The sequence below is a fragment of the Salvelinus alpinus genome, chromosome 10 (genome assembly GCF_045679555.1).
Source record: "Salvelinus alpinus chromosome 10, SLU_Salpinus.1, whole genome shotgun sequence".
Taxonomy (NCBI): domain Eukaryota; kingdom Metazoa; phylum Chordata; class Actinopteri; order Salmoniformes; family Salmonidae; genus Salvelinus; species Salvelinus alpinus.
This window is the reverse complement of record NC_092095.1, coordinates 37,992,749-38,010,151: the sequence shown is the minus strand read 5'-3', so window position 1 is coordinate 38,010,151 and position 17,403 is coordinate 37,992,749. Positions and strand designations below refer to the sequence as shown.

At 44.0% G+C, this 17,403-nt stretch overlaps 1 protein-coding gene across 2 annotated transcripts in view; it reads left to right on the top strand.

The window, feature by feature from the left end:
* LOC139532040 (cadherin-20-like) overlaps nucleotides 1–17,403 on the top strand; it is a 142,937-nt gene that overhangs the window by 102,312 nt on the left and 23,222 nt on the right. Inside the window, exons 1-2 of one of the 2 annotated variants that reach the window (XM_071329151.1) lie at nucleotides 5,965–6,373; nucleotides 14,298–14,642. In XM_071329151.1, coding sequence (XP_071185252.1) covers nucleotides 14,406–14,642 — 237 coding nt within the window. In that variant the 5' untranslated portion in view covers nucleotides 5,965–6,373; nucleotides 14,298–14,405. Of the gene's footprint in view, nucleotides 1–5,964; nucleotides 6,374–14,297; nucleotides 14,643–17,403 lie in introns of those variants that run through there. The other variant, XM_071329152.1, reaches the window with a different exon arrangement.

Below are 17,403 nucleotides of genomic sequence, written 5' to 3'. Positions count from 1 at the left end.
TCTCTCTCTCTCTCTCTCTCTCTCTCTCTCTCTCTCTCTCTCTCTCTCTCTCTCTTTCAATTTAAGGGATTTATTGGCATGGGAAACATGTTAACATCTCTCTCTCTCTCTCTCTCTCTCTCTCTCTCTCTCTCTCTCTCTCTCTCTCTCTCTCTCTCTCTCTCTCTTTCAATTTAAGGGATTTATTGGCATGGGAAACATGTTAACATCTCTCTCTCTCTCTCTCTCTCTCTCTCTCTCTTTCAATTTAAGGGATTTATTGGCATGGGAAACATGTTAACATCTCTCTCTCTCTCTCTCTCTCTCTCTCTCTCTCTCTCTCTCTCTCTCTCTCTCTCTCTCTCTCTCTCTCTTTCAATTTAAGGGATTTATTGGCATGGGAAACATGTTAACATCTCTCTCTCTCTCTCTCTCTCTCTCTCTCTCTCTCTCTTTCAATTTAAGGGATTTATTGGCATGGGAAACATGTTAACATCTCTCTCTCTCTCGCCTTCTCTCTCTCTCTCTCTCTCTCTCTCTCTCTCTTTCAATTTAAGGGATTTATTGGCATGGGAAACATGTTAACATCTCTCTCTCTCTCTCTCTCTCTCTCTCTCTCTCTCTCTCTCTCTCTCTCTCTCTCTCTCTCTCTCTCTCTCTCTCTTTCAATTTAAGGGATTTATTGGCATGGGAAACATGTTAACATCTCTCTCTCTCTCTCTCTCTCTCTCTCTCTCTCTTTCAATTTAAGGGATTTATTGGCATGGGAAACATGTTAACATCTCTCTCTCTCTCGCCCTCTCTCTCTCTCTCTCTCTCTCTCTCTCTCTCTCTCTCTCTCTCTCTCTTTCAATTTAAGGGATTTATTGGCATGGGAAACATGTTAACATCTCTCTCTCTCTCTCTCTCTCTCTCTCTCTCTTTCAATTTAAGGGATTTATTGGCATGGGAAACATGTTAACATCTCTCCCTCTCTCTCTCTCTCTATCTCTCTCTCTTTCAATTTAAGGGATTTATTGGCATGGGAAACATGTTAACATCTCTCTCTCTCTCTCTCTCTCTCTCTCTCTCTCTCTCTCTCTCTCTCTCTCTCTCTCTCTTTCAATTTAAGGGATTTATTGGCATGGGAAACATGTTAACATCTCTCTCTCTCGCTCTCTCTCTCTCTCTCTCTCTCTCTCTCTCTCTCTCTCTCTCTCTCTCTTTCAATTTAAGGGATTTATTGGCATGGGAAACATGTTAACATCTCTCTCTCTCTCTCTCTCTCTCTCTCTCTCTCTCTCTCTCTCTCTCTCTCTCTCTCTCTCTTTCAATTTAAGGGATTTATTGGCATGGGAAACATGTTAACATCTCTCTCTCTCTCTCTCTCTCTCTCTCTCTCTCTCTTTCAATTTAAGGGATTTATTGGCATGGGAAACATGTTAACATCTCTCTCTCTCTCTCTCTCTCTCTCTCTCTCTCTCTCTTTCAATTTAAGGGATTTATTGGCATGGGAAACATGTTAACATCTCTCTCTCTCTCGCTCTCTCTCTCTCTCTCTCTCTCTCTCTCTCTCTCTCTCTCTCTCTCTCTCTCTCTCTCTCTCTCTCTCTCTCTTTCAATTTAAGGGATTTATTGGCATGGGAAACATGTTAACATCTCTCTCTCTCTCTCTCTCTCTCTCTCTCTTTCAATTTAAGGGATTTATTGGCATGGGAAACATGTTAACATCTCTCCCTCTCTCTCTCTCTCTCTCTCTCTCTCTTTCAATTTAAGGGATTTATTGGCATGGGAAACATGTTAACATCTCTCTCTCTCTCTCTCTCTCTCTCTCTCTCTCTCTCTCTCTCTCTCTCTCTCTCTCTCTCTCTCTCTCTCTTTCAATTTAAGGGATTTATTGGCATGGGAAACATGTTAACATCTCTCTCTCTCTCTCTCTCTCTCTCTCTCTCTCTCTCTCTCTCTCTCTCTCTCTCTCTCTCTCTCTCTCTCTTTCAATTTAAGGGATTTATTGGCATGGGAAACATGTTAACATCTCTCTCTCTCTCTCTCTCTCTCTCTCTCTCTTTCAATTTAAGGGATTTATTGGCATGGGAAACATGTTAACATCTCTCTCTCTCTCTCTCTCTCTCTCTCTCTCTCTCTCTCTCTCTCTCTCTCTCTCTCTCTCTCTCTCTCTCTCTTTCAATTTAAGGGATTTATTGGCATGGGAAACATGTTAACATCTCTCTCTCTCTCTCTCTCTCTCTCTCTCTCTTTCAATTTAAGGGATTTATTGGCATGGGAAACATGTTAACATCTCTCTCTCTCTCGCCTTCTCTCTCTCTCTCTCTCTCTCTCTCTCTCTCTTTCAATTTAAGGGATTTATTGGCATGGGAAACATGTTAACATCTCTCTCTCTCTCTCTCTCTCTCTCTCTCTCTCTCTCTCTCTCTCTCTCTCTCTCTCTCTCTCTCTCTCTCTCTCTTTCAATTTAAGGGATTTATTGGCATGGGAAACATGTTAACATCTCTCTCTCTCTCTCTCTCTCTCTCTCTCTCTCTTTCAATTTAAGGGATTTATTGGCATGGGAAACATGTTAACATCTCTCTCTCTCTCGCCCTCTCTCTCTCTCTCTCTCTCTCTCTCTCTCTCTCTCTCTCTCTCTCTCTTTCAATTTAAGGGATTTATTGGCATGGGAAACATGTTAACATCTCTCTCTCTCTCTCTCTCTCTCTCTCTCTCTTTCAATTTAAGGGATTTATTGGCATGGGAAACATGTTAACATCTCTCCCTCTCTCTCTCTCTCTATCTCTCTCTCTTTCAATTTAAGGGATTTATTGGCATGGGAAACATGTTAACATCTCTCTCTCTCTCTCTCTCTCTCTCTCTCTCTCTCTCTCTCTCTCTCTCTCTCTCTCTCTTTCAATTTAAGGGATTTATTGGCATGGGAAACATGTTAACATCTCTCTCTCTCGCTCTCTCTCTCTCTCTCTCTCTCTCTCTCTCTCTCTCTCTCTCTCTCTCTTTCAATTTAAGGGATTTATTGGCATGGGAAACATGTTAACATCTCTCTCTCTCTCTCTCTCTCTCTCTCTCTCTCTCTCTCTCTCTCTCTCTCTCTCTCTCTCTCTCTCTCTTTCAATTTAAGGGATTTATTGGCATGGGAAACATGTTAACATCTCTCTCTCTCTCTCTCTCTCTCTCTCTCTCTCTCTTTCAATTTAAGGGATTTATTGGCATGGGAAACATGTTAACATCTCTCCCTCTCTCTCTCTCTCTATCTCTCTCTCTTTCAATTTAAGGGATTTATTGGCATGGGAAACATGTTAACATCTCTCTCTCTCTCTCTCTCTCTCTCTCTCTCTCTCTCTCTCTCTCTCTCTCTCTCTCTCTCTTTCAATTTAAGGGATTTATTGGCATGGGAAACATGTTAACATCTCTCTCTCTCGCTCTCTCTCTCTCTCTCTCTCTCTCTCTCTCTCTCTCTCTCTCTCTTTCAATTTAAGGGATTTATTGGCATGGGAAACATGTTAACATCTCTCTCTCTCTCTCTCTCTCTCTCTCTCTCTCTCTCTCTCTCTCTCTCTCTTTCAATTTAAGGGATTTATTGGCATGGGAAACATGTTAACATCTCTCTCTCTCTCTCTCTCTCTCTCTCTCTCTCTCTCTCTTTCAATTTAAGGGATTTATTGGCATGGGAAACATGTTAACATCTCTCTCTCTCTCTCTCTCTCTCTCTCTCTCTCTCTCTCTCTCTCTCTCTCTCTCTCTCTCTCTCTCTCTCTCTTTCAATTTAAGGGATTTATTGGCATGGGAAACATGTTAACATCTCTCTCTCTCTCTCTCTCTCTCTCTCTTTCAATTTAAGGGATTTATTGGCATGGGAAACATGTTAACATCTCTCTCTCTCTCGCTCTCTCTCTCTCTCTCTCTCTCTCTCTCTCTCTCTCTCTCTCTCTCTCTCTCTCTTTCAATTTAAGGGATTTATTGGCATGGGAAACATGTTAACATCTCTCTCTCTCTCTCTCTCTCTCTCTCTCTCTCTCTCTCTCTCTCTCTCTTTCAATTTAAGGGATTTATTGGCATGGGAAACATGTTAACATCTCTCTCTCTCTCTCTCTCTCTCTCTCTCTCTCTCTCTCTCTCTCTCTCTCTCTCTCTCTCTCTTTCAATTTAAGGGATTTATTGGCATGGGAAACATGTTAACATCTCTCTCTCTCTCTCTCTCTCTCTCTCTCTCTCTCTTTCAATTTAAGGGATTTATTGGCATGGGAAACATGTTAACATCTCTCTCTCTCTCTCTTCTCTCTCTCTCTCTCTCTCTCTCTCTCTCTCTCTCTCTCTCTCTCTCTCTCTCTCTTTCAATTTAAGGGATTTATTGGCATGGGAAACATGTTAACATCTCTCTCTCTCTCTCTCTCTCTCTCTCTTTCAATTTAAGGGATTTATTGGCATGGGAAACATGTTAACATCTCTCTCTCTCTCTCTCGCTCTCTCTCTCTCTCTCTCTCTCTCTCTCTCTCTCTCTCTCTCTCTCTCTCTCTCTCTCTCTCTCTCTCTCTCTCTCTCTCTCTCTCTCTCTCTCTCTCTCTCTCTCTCTCTCTCTCTTTCAATTTAAGGGATTTATTGGCATGGGAAACATGTTAACATCTCTCTCTCTCTCGCTCTCTCTCTCTCTCTCTCTCTCTCTCTCTCTCTCTCTCTCTCTCTCTCTCTCTCTCTCTCTCTTTCAATTTAAGGGATTTATTGGCATGGGAAACATGTTAACATCTCTCTCTCTCTCTCTCTCTCTCTCTCTCTCTCTCTCTCTCTCTCTCTCTCTCTCTCTCTCTCTCTCTCTCTCTCTCTCTCTCTCAATTCAATTCAATTCAATTCAAGGGGCTTTATTGGCATGGGAAACATGTGTTAACATTGCCAAAGCAAGTGAGGTAGGTAATATACAAAAGTCAAATAAACAATAAAAATGAACAGTAAACATTACACATACAGAAGTTTCAAAACAATAAAGACATTACAAATGTCATATTATATATATGCAGTGTTGTAACAATGTACAAATGGTTAAAGCACACAAGTTAAAATAAATAAACATAAATATGGGTTGTATTTACAGTGGTGTTTGTTCTTCACTGGTTGCCCTTTTCTTGTGGCAACAGGTCACAAATCTTGCTGCTGTGATGGCACACTGTGGAATTTCACCCAGTAGATATGGGAGTTTATCAAAATTGGATTTGTTTTCGAATTCTTTGTGGATCTGTGTAATCTGAGGGAAATATGTCTCTCTAATATGGTCATACATTGGGCAGGAGGTTAGGAAGTGCAGCTCAGTTTCCACCTCATTTTGTGGGCAGTGTGCACATAGCCTGTCTTCTCTTGAGAGCCATGTCTGCCTACGGCGGCCTTTCTCAATAGCAAGGCTATGCTCACTGAGTCTGTCTCTCTCTCTCTCTCTCTCTCTCTCTCTCTCTCTCTTTCAATTTAAGGGATTTATTGGCATGGGAAACATGTTAACATCTCTCTCTCTCTCTCTCTCTCTCTCTCTCTTTCAATTTAAGGGATTTATTGGATTTATTGGCATGGGAAACATGTTAACATCTCTCTCTCTCTCTCTCTCTCTCTCTCTCTCTCTCTCTCTCTCTCTCTCTCTCTCTCTCTCTCTCTCTCTCTCTCTCTCTCTCTCTCTCTCTCTCTCTCTCTCTCTCTCTTTCAATTTAAGGGATTTATTGGCATGGGAAACATGTTAACATCTCTCTCTCTCTCTCTCTCTCTCTCTCTCTCTCTCTCTCTCTCTCTCTCTCTCTCTCTCTCTCTCTTTCAATTTAAGGGATTTATTGGCATGGGAAACATGTTAACATCTCTCTCTCTCTCTCTCTCTCTCTCTCTCTCTCTCTCTTTCAATTTAAGGGATTTATTGGCATGGGAAACATGTTAACATCTCTCTCTCTCTCTCTCTCTCTCTCTCTCTCTCTCTCCTCTTACCTCTCTCTGCTCTGAGAAGCATTCCTATCCCCTGTCTCAGGTTGCATATTTCTGGTTGCGGACCCCTGATTGTACACAGCAGCCAATGGTCCTTTAGTCTGATTGGCTCCTGAAAATATGACACTGTGGATGAAAGCGTGGAGACAGAAAGATCGAGAGAGAGAGAGAGCTTGTGGAAAACAAAAGGGAGAGAGCCTGGAGAGAGAGAGAGAGTGTAGAGAGAAAGAGAGAGAGAGAGACAATGAGTGATAGAAGAAGAAACTTTACAAAGACACCCAGTGTGGTTAAGAGGGAGCATGGACCCAAAGAAACTTTAGGGGAACTGATGCATTGCAGGCAGTTACTTCCACAACTTTACCAAGTGCAATTTAGTGAGAGTGGAGAGAAAAGAAGAGACGGATAAGAGAAGAAGAAAAAAATAGCAAAAACTGTCTGAAAAGGACAGAGAAAGAAGGTAAGGTCTGGAATTTTAAATCATTCTGACTTCTCGCTAGAATGGCTTTCTACATGATCATCAATGAGAGATTTCAATTAAATTCTTCAATGGGTGTTACTGTTGGGAAATTGCAGTCAATGACAATGGTTTCTCATTTCCTTTCTGCATGTTTAAAATGTTCAGTCATTGTCTTGATGTTTTCCTTTGACATTTGTTTTTTTTTATATGTAGAAATGGAAATGAGAAACCTGTGCAGAGTGAAACAAGCTAACTGAAGCTGTAACCTGTTTATAATGTATGTTCATTTTGTACATCATTTTTATTTGTCAAGAATGGACTAGAGTAATATGAGGAGAGAGTATTGGTCTGTGAGAATGCTTGTGGCAAAGTACAAACTTGTATAACTTCAATACAAACCTGGGCTCAAAAGTGTATGGGGTCATTCAGTACACGTCTAGCCCTGGCGGCAGTTCAAACACACTGTATTTGAAGTCTGGACTTTAGTTTAGTATTCAAACCTCAGTCACAGTGAAGGCTTTAATTTTTCAACATGACGAGGACTTTTGTCACTCTTCTTCAAAACCATTAAGCTGTCTCCTTGTAAACCGAAGCTGGGAAATAAACCGGATTGACAAGTGTGCACAAAGACACAAAGACATTGTAGCTATTATCTGTGTCAGAAGTTGGGACGATTAGCGCTCATTCACGGAACTGAGTGACGCACATTATGCGGATCCTATGAGTCCTATGAGTCCTATGGACCCTAGTCCAAAGTAGTGTACTACATAAGGAATAGGGTGACATTTGAGATGCACCCCCAGACGTTCCGACGCTCTACTCTCCCAGTCATGCAGTCGTGTTTTTAAACAACATTCCGACACAGACGGACAGGATAACAGAAAAGGAATCTCTGAATCGCTAAATGCTCAAGCGTTTATGCAGCAGAGAATAAATACATTACCTCTCTATCTCAACAACAACCTATCCCAATCTCTCCATCTGCAGAGATGTTTTGGAGTGATTATGAAGGGATATTCGAGTACTGAATAGGCCCTCTGCTGTCTGCAGGGTTGCATCCCCAAAGGCACCCTATTCCCTATATAGTGTAGTACTTTTGACCAGGGCCCTGGTCAGAAGTAGTGCACTATGCAGGGAATAGGATGCCTTTGGGATGCAACCCAGGACTCTGTTGGTTATTTGTGGTGGAGTGAAATGGATTGCAAACTTTCCCGATGACACTCATGCCCCGTGACATAATTTCCATGCACCAGCGGTCGGGATGAATGCCAATTTGTGTGATATAATTTCTCCATAAATCACAAGGTTTCTTTTTATATACGTGCAGGGGGAAAGAAAGAAAGAGAGAAAGAAAGAGAGAGAGAGAGAGAGCGAGAGAGAGCAGCACCAGCGATGGAAAGAGAAAGAACGTGCAAGATAGTTGGAATAAGACAATGAGCTTGAGAGAAAAGAAGAAGAAAATGATATTGTTATAGAAAAGAATAGGACAAAGGAGCAGGTAGGAAAAAATGTGGTAATAACTTGTGCCCTTCCCATGGCACTAAGGGTGCTAGCCCATTGCTATAGACAGAGACAGCAACACTACGTGGTTCACAGCACATAATGTACTGTACATCCTATAATTTTCAGAGGCTCACACGTGGCCCCAGAACACATGGAGGCAGGATGGAGAGGAAGGGAAGAAGGATAGAGGGAGAGAGAGATGGATATAGAGAGGGTAGGGTATAATTAGGAGCACCACATTAAACAACCCATAGGGAGGGAAGGAGATGCACCCTCACTTTGCAGCAGCAGTACAGACAGTGGCTGAGGTTACAGCTACACAGAGAGAGGCTGGGGGTTGGGAGTGCCAGCTACAATTAGGGAGTGTGGCAAAGGCAGGTTCAGAGCCTGCCCCATGCCAGCTCTTCCTCCAGTCCTGGAGGGTGGAGGTGGGGTGTGAGGGATGAGGGATGAGTGGTTAGGATTGGGGACAAGAGGGGTGCAGGCACACACGCGCATGCTTGCATACATACGCCGCACACACACACATACACAAACATCTGCGAGATCTGAGAGTGATAGCATAGAGAAAACACACCTCCTGTTGCTCCAAACAGCATTTGAAGATTGCTGCCTCCCTCTGTGAACTGTCAGTGATATCACTGTACCATAGACCTTTTGCTGCTGAGAAAATCACACAACCTGGTAAATTTCTTCTGTCATATTAAAAAATATACAGAATACAAGAAATCATTGGAATAGGCTTTACGACAAGGTACATGCAGGCTAAGGTACCGCAAAGTAGTGAGGTTCAATCCAAAAATTAACCTACTTTGAATAGTTTATGAAAATCTTTAATTCTATGACTTTTCTTTGAAAATGATGTTTTCTCAGTCTAGCATAGGTGGGAGTCTGGCCACCCACACCAGGATGTTACCCATCAATGCTGCCCTAAATAACCCAGAAACGGTGCATCCATCTTTGTCTGGGGTCAAAGATATGAAGTGTCTCAGTGATGGCTACTTTCTCCACCATGCAAAATCAATTGTGGTTAACAAATTAGCCATGACGTATCTCCCTGTGGTTTTATCATGCTGTAGCCCCAACTCCGCCCCTCTTTCACGGTGACTCCGTAATTAATGGTCCATTTGGGAACGGGGTTCCTCTTAGATAGGGGTGAATGGAGGATACGGACGTGCCCACTGTGAAATTAAGCCTTATGAATGACCTTAAAGGCGGACCTGGGCCTACATAGGAAATAGGACCACACTGTCACACAAAGTTGGGAAAAAGTCTGAACGATATCTCTTCAATAGGTAGGCCTACATTGTGACGTATCTGTTCAACGACACACTGCCGCACCACATGCAGTTACATATCTGAAAGTTATCTATTCAACAGATATGTTGTTTACCACACTGTTGTCAGCACACACAACGTTGAGAGAAAGTCTTAGTTATCTGGTTCAGTGTTCAATGGCTACATTGTTGGAGTGTCATTGTTGATGGTTTGGTAAGCAGAGTGTATAACTCTGCTTCAGACAAGTACACCGCTGCTCCTGAGAAGGAAGTGCTCTCTCGATAGGGAGTAGGCAACCATCATATAAGATTGACTATGTGAAAAAAATTGAAATCATTTTCACATGATCTGCAGCAGAGCACAAAAGTCAGGCTGAGTTCACAGAGTCTGAGTGACTAAAGTCAGAGGGTTTCTGTACCGTTCTGTTAGTTGTTATAGCCTTGTTTCATGTGTGTTTTTTTCCTCTTTAGTAGGCCTAAGGGTTACGGGAGAGGGAAAGTAGTGGTTTTGAAGGTATTCTTTCGCCAAATATTAGTGCATGGTCTTTAATGGCACCCTATGGTAGGTCAAAAGTAGTGCACTATATAGGGAAAAGGGTGCCATGCTGACAGACTGACAGAGAGTTTGATGACTCAACCATATGGTCCTTTAATTCCTCGAACACCAGCTGTTACTGCTGTTGATTGTTACATCCCCCCTCCTTGATTGACACACACATTAAATACACAAGCACGCACTCAAACATGCATGCACAAACATACACATAGACAGTGCAACAAGGATGCTTTGAGAACGACACACATTTTTATAAGGCACGCTGTTCTCTTTGAGAGTTAAACTGTCTTTTACCGTTTCTCCTACGAAATCCTCAAGTCAGTAGAAAATGTCATTGTGGTGGGAAAAGACCTCCTCCTAGGCTTTCTCATATGATGTCTCCTCCACCCTTCATCCCTCCACCATCCATCCATCCATCCATTCATCCATCCATCCATCCATTCCTCTGTTCTGGACAGGGGAATCTTGTGTGGTTGGTCGTAAATGCAGGAGCAGCAAGAGCAGCTGCTAATCTGAAGAGCCATCAGATTAGTCTGAGGGAGATATGTGGAATGTTTAGCCAGCACAATTATGTAGCATGTCACCTCATTAGACACAACAAAAAAAGAGGTAGAATGCAATGGGTGCATGCCCTGACCTCTGCCGGGAGCAGCACACACACACACAAACACACAGTCGTGAACCCTGAGAGGGAAGGGCTGGGGGGGTGAAGGGGTGTGTGGAGGGTTTAGCGAGGAGATAATTTGACTTCATAATGAACAACATGGCAAATTGAATAGAATGGAGAGAGAATGGAAACAGACAGAATAGGGTAGGACCAGGAGGGGCCCATGGGGGTCAGGGCTCACCCAGCCTGCAAGGGGCCCTCGTGGGGCTCTAAATTCAAGTTTGCATCCCAAATGGCACCCTATTCCCTATATAGTGCACTACTTTTTAACTGGGCCCATAGGGAATAGGGTGCCATTTGGGACATATCCCCTGAGTTGGAGGGCCAGGGTGGCTAGTAGCCATATACCCCCTCCTATCAGGGGCTCTGTAACAATACCACCACGCTCAGCACCCTCCCCTAGCCACCAGTCTCTTTGTGACTCTTCAATAATGATTAACTGTGTTTTGGAGACTGGGAGTGTCCACTGCGGCACAATGAGCTCTCTCTTACACTATATAATAGAGCTCAACATAGTCTCTCTTTCTTTCTCTTTTTGTCCCCCCCCCCCCCCCCACACACTTTCCATATCTTTCTCCACGCCCACTGCTAGCAGTCTTTTCTTTCAATTTTTCTCTTTTCCCTTTCCCCTCTCTGCATTATCATGACACAGCTGTCTGTTTTCTGCCCCTTGCAGCTTGTTAAAAGAGAGGGAATATATTGTGGTGGAGGCAAACAGATGTTACCACCTCACTGATAAATGGAAAGAAAAACAAGAGTCATCAAGGCACAGTTTGAGTAGAGCATATGAAAGACATTGATTAAATGTAAAACATTACTTGAAATCAATACAAAACATCAAAAGATCCACAGCACCATGAAATAATGATTGACCTTGCTTGCTCTGATTATTGTGGGCAGTTCGAGTGCAGGAAAAAAAACTTTGCCAAATAAACTTGACATTTGAAAATCAGTTATCAAGTCAGTGTCTACACCCGATAAATGGTGGAAATACTCTTCCTCCGTCTCTCCATTTCTCTACCGCTCTCAACTCTTTCCGCTCTCTCCACTTTCTCTTTGCCAAACTCTACTTTGTGGAACGGTGCGCCACTTGTTGCATGTTGTCCTATCAGGCAGTAGCATGTACAGTAGTTCACGGTGTGAGTAGCGTTTAGTACACAAAGTGAATTCTATTCAGACACAAACACTCCAATCTCATGACATCACACCCTGAGGCCATTAGCAGAAGGCAGATAGCGCACCTCTCACCTCTACTAAGGCAGCAGAAAGAGAGAGGGGAGAGGGAGAGAGGGGGAAATGGAGAAAGATGAGAAGAGAGAGGGAGGTAGATGGGGGAGAGAGAGGAGGAGAGGGGGAGAGAGCGGCAGGAAGAAACAGCAGCGCATCTCTCACTTCCTCTATGACAGGCAGCAGAAAGAGAGAGGGAGAAAAGGAGAGAGGGAGAGAGAGGGGAGAGGGAGAGAAGCAACTACACGCTTAGAGAAGGCAGCCAGAGAGAAATGAAAGAAGTTACTGTTGTTCTTAGAAACTGCAAATAGAGGGGGAAGCAGAAATCACCAACAATGCAGAAAGAAGAGATAGAGAGAGAGAGAGGGGTAGGGGTTGAGGGTGGTTGCTACAGTCCAAGCAAGGGGTCTACAATATTTCTTTGTATAAGAGGTACTTTTTAAAAAATGTCTACAAATGTATTTAGCGTTGACATAGGCATGTTCTTTTCTCCCCTGCAACTCTTCACCAGGTCTTTGCTGTAAAATAGATTTTATAATGGTAAAAATTACAATTATTTATAGAGAAACAACACAGTTGCATGTTCAGAGTGCATGTAAATGTATACACCACATCACCATACCATTGTCTGGGGGGAAAATAATATTATAATTTACCTTTAGTTGAGGACTGTGTCTGGCTAGCAATATTTCTGTACTGCACACATCATGGTATAGTTCGCAAAACAAATGTGAACTTCCTTAATACAAATAATCATGATAACATTCTGTCAGGTATTTTGTAGATAACATTTTATTGTGAAGATTCTGGGGAAAGCCTTTCTGTATTCCCAGAAGATGGTTGTCATTAGCATCGCTAACTGGCTAAACGAAGGGATACACAAATGCAGGCACCACACAGACAGATGGGTAATATTGCTGTAAATGAAATGGCAGATATTGTGTTACGTTTGGCATTTTAAGCCAATAGTGTCTAACCAGCGGTGGGATAATGTCAATGTGGCTTTGACGGGATAGTAAAAAATCTAATCAAATCAAATGTCACTGGTCTCGTACACATATTTTGCACATGTTATCGCAGGTGCAAATATGTTTCTATCTCCAACAATGCAGTAATACCTAACAATACACCACAATACACACAAATACAAAACATAGAAAGGAATTAAGAAATATCAGAACGTGCAATATCCATAATAAATATATATACACTATATATATATATATATATATATATATATATATATATATATATATATATCTACACACTACCGGTCAAAAGTTTTAGAACACTGACTCATTCAAGGGTTTTTCTTTATTTTTACTATTTTATACATTGTAGAATAATAGTAAGACATCAAAACTATGAAATAGCACATATAGAATCATATAGTAACCAAATAAGTGTTAAACAAATCTAAATATATTTTATATTTGAGATTCTTCAAATAGCCACCCTGTGCCTTGATGACAGCTTTGCACACTCTTGGCATTCAAGGCATTCACACTCTTGGCATTCAAGGCATTCACACTCTTGGCTTAAAGTGGTCCTATGGACAGATACTCCAATCTCCGCTGTGGAGCTTTGCAGCTCCTTCAAGGGTTATCTTTTGGTCTCTTTGTTGCCTCTCTGATAAGGCCCTCCTTGCCTGGTCTGTGAGTTTTGGTGGGCGTCCTTCTCTTGGCAGGTTTGTTGTGGTGCCATATTCTTTCCATTTTTTTATAATGGATTTAATGGTGCTCCATGGGATGTTCAAAGTTTAGGATATGTTTTATAACCCAACCCTGATCTGTACTTCTCTACAACTTTGTCCCTGACCTGTTTGGAGAGCTCCTTGGTCTTCATAGTGCCGCTTGCTTGGTGGTGCCCCATGCTTAGTGGTGTTGCAGTCTCTGGGGCCTTTAAGAACAGGTGTATATATACTGAGATCATGTGACAGATCATGTCCATTACATGAACTCCAAATAAAAATCAATTTAAATTACAGGTTGTAAAGCAACAAAATAGGAGAAATTCCAAGGGGGATGAATAATTTTGCAAGGCACTGTATGTGCTTTCAGAATTGTTTGGGGAGCTACTCATGGGCTGAGAGCTACTGGTAGCTCGCAATCTACCTGTTGGAGCCCCTTGGTCTAAGCACAACACAATAAATGGGGAAGGAAGAAGCTAAATGGAGAAGGGTTTCGTGCTCAAGCTGTTATCAGAGTTTAACATCATGCCTGGTCCCTCTCAGGTTAACCCGCAGCCCCTAGAGGACATACCTCTCCCCCATCTCTCCCTCTCCGCTCCTACTCTAAACGCACCTCATCTGCAGTGTGAGAGCCCCACTAGTTAAGTTTTAATACAGCTCTCTATCTTTCTACCAAACACACACGCACATGCACACACTTCCACATCAAACACGCACACACACACAGACGTAAGCACTTATACACACACACACATATAATATCACTCACCAAATAGCAGAAAAGAAGAGGAATCGGAGGTTATACACAATAGGCTGGGACCATTGTCATCCCTCTATCTTTCCATCCTTTCATTCATCCATACTTTCCTCCTTTCCTCCTTAGTTTCAGAGAAGAATGAAACAGCAAAGGAGCTTATATTCCAAGGACAATAGTGACATGACACAACAATGACAGCTACATTTGAAAGGTTTTGAAATACATCTGTGCTGTCTCTTTTCTCTAGCCATTTGAGGACCTTCCCAGGACGCAAGAGATAAAGGCACGACATCGGTGGGTCATTGGATCCCTAAAGAAAACACAGAACAATTTGCTTTGTGGTTGAGTATCCATCATGGGAGATCGACTTCACCACTATCTTGGGGGTGGTAGGCCTGTCTACACCCTACTACTCTCACTAGCTCTAGCCCTGCTGACCCTGTTGTCTGAGGCCCAGGGCCGTATGGATAAAGCCAGGTCAGAGGAGGAAAGTAGAGCAGGGCTGTTGAGGAGGGTGAAAAGAGGCTGGGTATGGAACCAGTTCTTTGTGCTGGAGGAGTACACTGGACTGGAACCGCTATACATTGGAAAGGTGAGTCGACACACACAGACATGCATGAACACATACATACACACACACACACGCACACACGCACACACCCACATACAAACAAACAGAATAAATAAATTGTCACACCCTGATCTGTTTCACCCGTCTTGTGCTTGTCTCCACCCCCCCTCCAGGTGTCTGCTATTTTTCCCCATTATCCACTGTGTATTTATACCTGTGTTTTCTGTTTGTCTATTGCCAGTTCGTCTTGTTTTGTCAGGTTTTACCAGCATGTTTCCCGTTTCACCAGTTCTCAAGTTCTTGTTTTCCAGTCTTCCTGGATCCGACCTTTCTGCCTGCCCCTGATCCTTCCTGCCGTTCTGGCCCTTTTTGACTCTGCCTTGGATTACGAACCTCTGCCTGCTCTTGTTCTGCCCCTTTTCCTGCCCCGTTGTTATAAAAAATATTCTGAGAACCGAACCATCCGCTTCCTGTGTCTGCATCTGGGTCATATCCTGAGTCAGGATAGTATGAACTGGCCATGACTAACCCAGCAGACTCGGACCAGCTCCGCAACACTGTTTCCGGCCAAGGAGCCACCATTGGAGGACACAAGGACTTACTGCTTAACCTTTTGGAGGGACGCCATACCTTGGTGGAACGCCATGACCATGCCTTCAATGCATTGTTGGAACAATTCAGGGGACGATCTACTAGGTAGCAAGCCACCACGGTATCCTTCCAGACTCGCAGTAACCCCGCTACCAGAGTTGCTTCTCCTCAGCCTACCCGGCTTTCCGAGAACCCTGCTTACCTCCTCCAGAGCACTACGCTGGGGATCCTGGGACCTGCCGGGCATTTCTCTTCCAGTGTTCCCTCATCTCCGAGATACAGCCCTCCTTGTTTCCTTCAGATCATTCGAAGATAGAGTATCTTATAACGCTGATGTCCGGGAGGGCGCTCGCCTGGGCTACAGCTGTGTGGGAGCAACAATCCAGCGTTTGCCTTAGTCTGGAGGATTTCATGGCGGAGGTAAGGATGGTGTTCGATTCTCCGGTTTCTGGGAGAAAGGTAGCTCGGAAGCTACTTCCGCTGCGTCAAGACTCCCGTAATGTGGCAGACTATGCAGTAGATTTTCGCACTTTGGCCACCGAAAGTGCCTGGAACCCGGAGTTCCTGTTCGACACCTTTCTTCAAGCATTATTGGAGGGAATTAAAGATGAGCTTGCAGCCCGGGAGCTGCCCATGGACCTCAACTCCCTCATAGCCCTGACAATAAGGCTGATGGGCGGTTACGGGAACGGAGCAGGGAGATAAGGTCTGTTCCCAGCCACAAGCGGTCGTCCACGGGTTCCCCATTGCCTCCAAAGAAAGAAGTCCGATGTCACCCGAGTTCTCCCGGGATTCATCGAGGACTGTCACCTCCTCCTGAGCCCATGCAACTGGGCAGGGCAAGATTGTCTCCTGGGGAACGTTTATGCAGACTGAGCTCCAAAAGATGTCTGTATTGTGGTACTTCAGGACATTACATATTCACCTATCGAGTAAAAGACCAGGCTCATCAGTAGGTACGAGGACACTGGTGGTCCATACAGGGAGTCTCCCATCTGCCGTTACTCGCACTCCTCTCCATGCTATCCTACTGTGGGGAGACCGGTCTTAATCTCTTCGGGTGCTCATGGACTCTGCAACCGACGGGAGCTTTATGGATGCTACCCTGGTGTCAGAACTGGGCATCTCTACACAACCCCTCTCCGTTCCCATGGGTGCCAGAGCATTGGACGAAAGCTGTATTGGTTGGGTCACTCACAGTATGGTTCCCATCAACCTGCGAGTGTCAGGTAACTACAGTGAGTCCATGCAGTTTCTGCTCATTGAGTCTCCTCATGTGCCTGATGTTTTGGGATTGTCATGGCTCCAGACGCACAACCCCTTGATTGACTGGGCTACGGATTCTATTTTGGGTTGGAGCCCGTTCTGTCATGCACATTGCCTCAAGGCAGCACAGCCCGTCCCTGGGCGTCCTTCTGCGGGCTTGGGGAAAGCCTCAGACCTCTCAGCCATTCCCACTGAGTTCCAGGACCGGGAGATTTTCAACAAGGCCTGCGCCACAACTTTTCCTCTTCATCAACCCTACTGCGCAATTGACCTCCTCCCGGGCACTACACCGCATTGGGGGCGGCATTTTTCCCTGTCTGGTCCGGAGACCAAGACCATGGAAGTGTACATTGAGGAATCGCTGCAGGGTTAATTGCAGGGTTAATTAATCCTTAATTCATCCTCATAGCTGCAGGGTTAATTCATCCTTCTGCCTCCGCGGCCACCCTGCGCCCGTGTATTGACTACCGGGACCTTAATGACATCACAGTAAAAAAAATGCTAAAAAAAAACCTACCACTCTTCTCCTTTGCTTTCGAGCCTCTCCAGGGGCGAATATTTTTTAGAAGTTGGACCTTCGGAACGCCTACCATCTGGTTCGGAGACGAGTGGAAGACAGCCTTTAACACGGCTAGCGGGCACTATGCGTACCTGGTTATGCCATTTGGACTGACCAACGCCCCCGCGGTGTTCCAAGCCCAGGTCAACGACGTGCTCCGTGACATGTTGAACAGTGTTCGTGTTTGTCTTGTGCTTGTCTCCACCCCCACCTAGTGTCTCCTATTTTTCCCCATTGTCCCCTGTGTATTTATACCTGTGTTTTCTGTTTGTCTGTTGCCAGTTCGTCTTGTTTTGTCAGGTCTTACCAGCGTGTTTCCCATTTCTCAAGTTCTTGTTTTCCAGTCTTTCTGGTTCCGACCCGGTT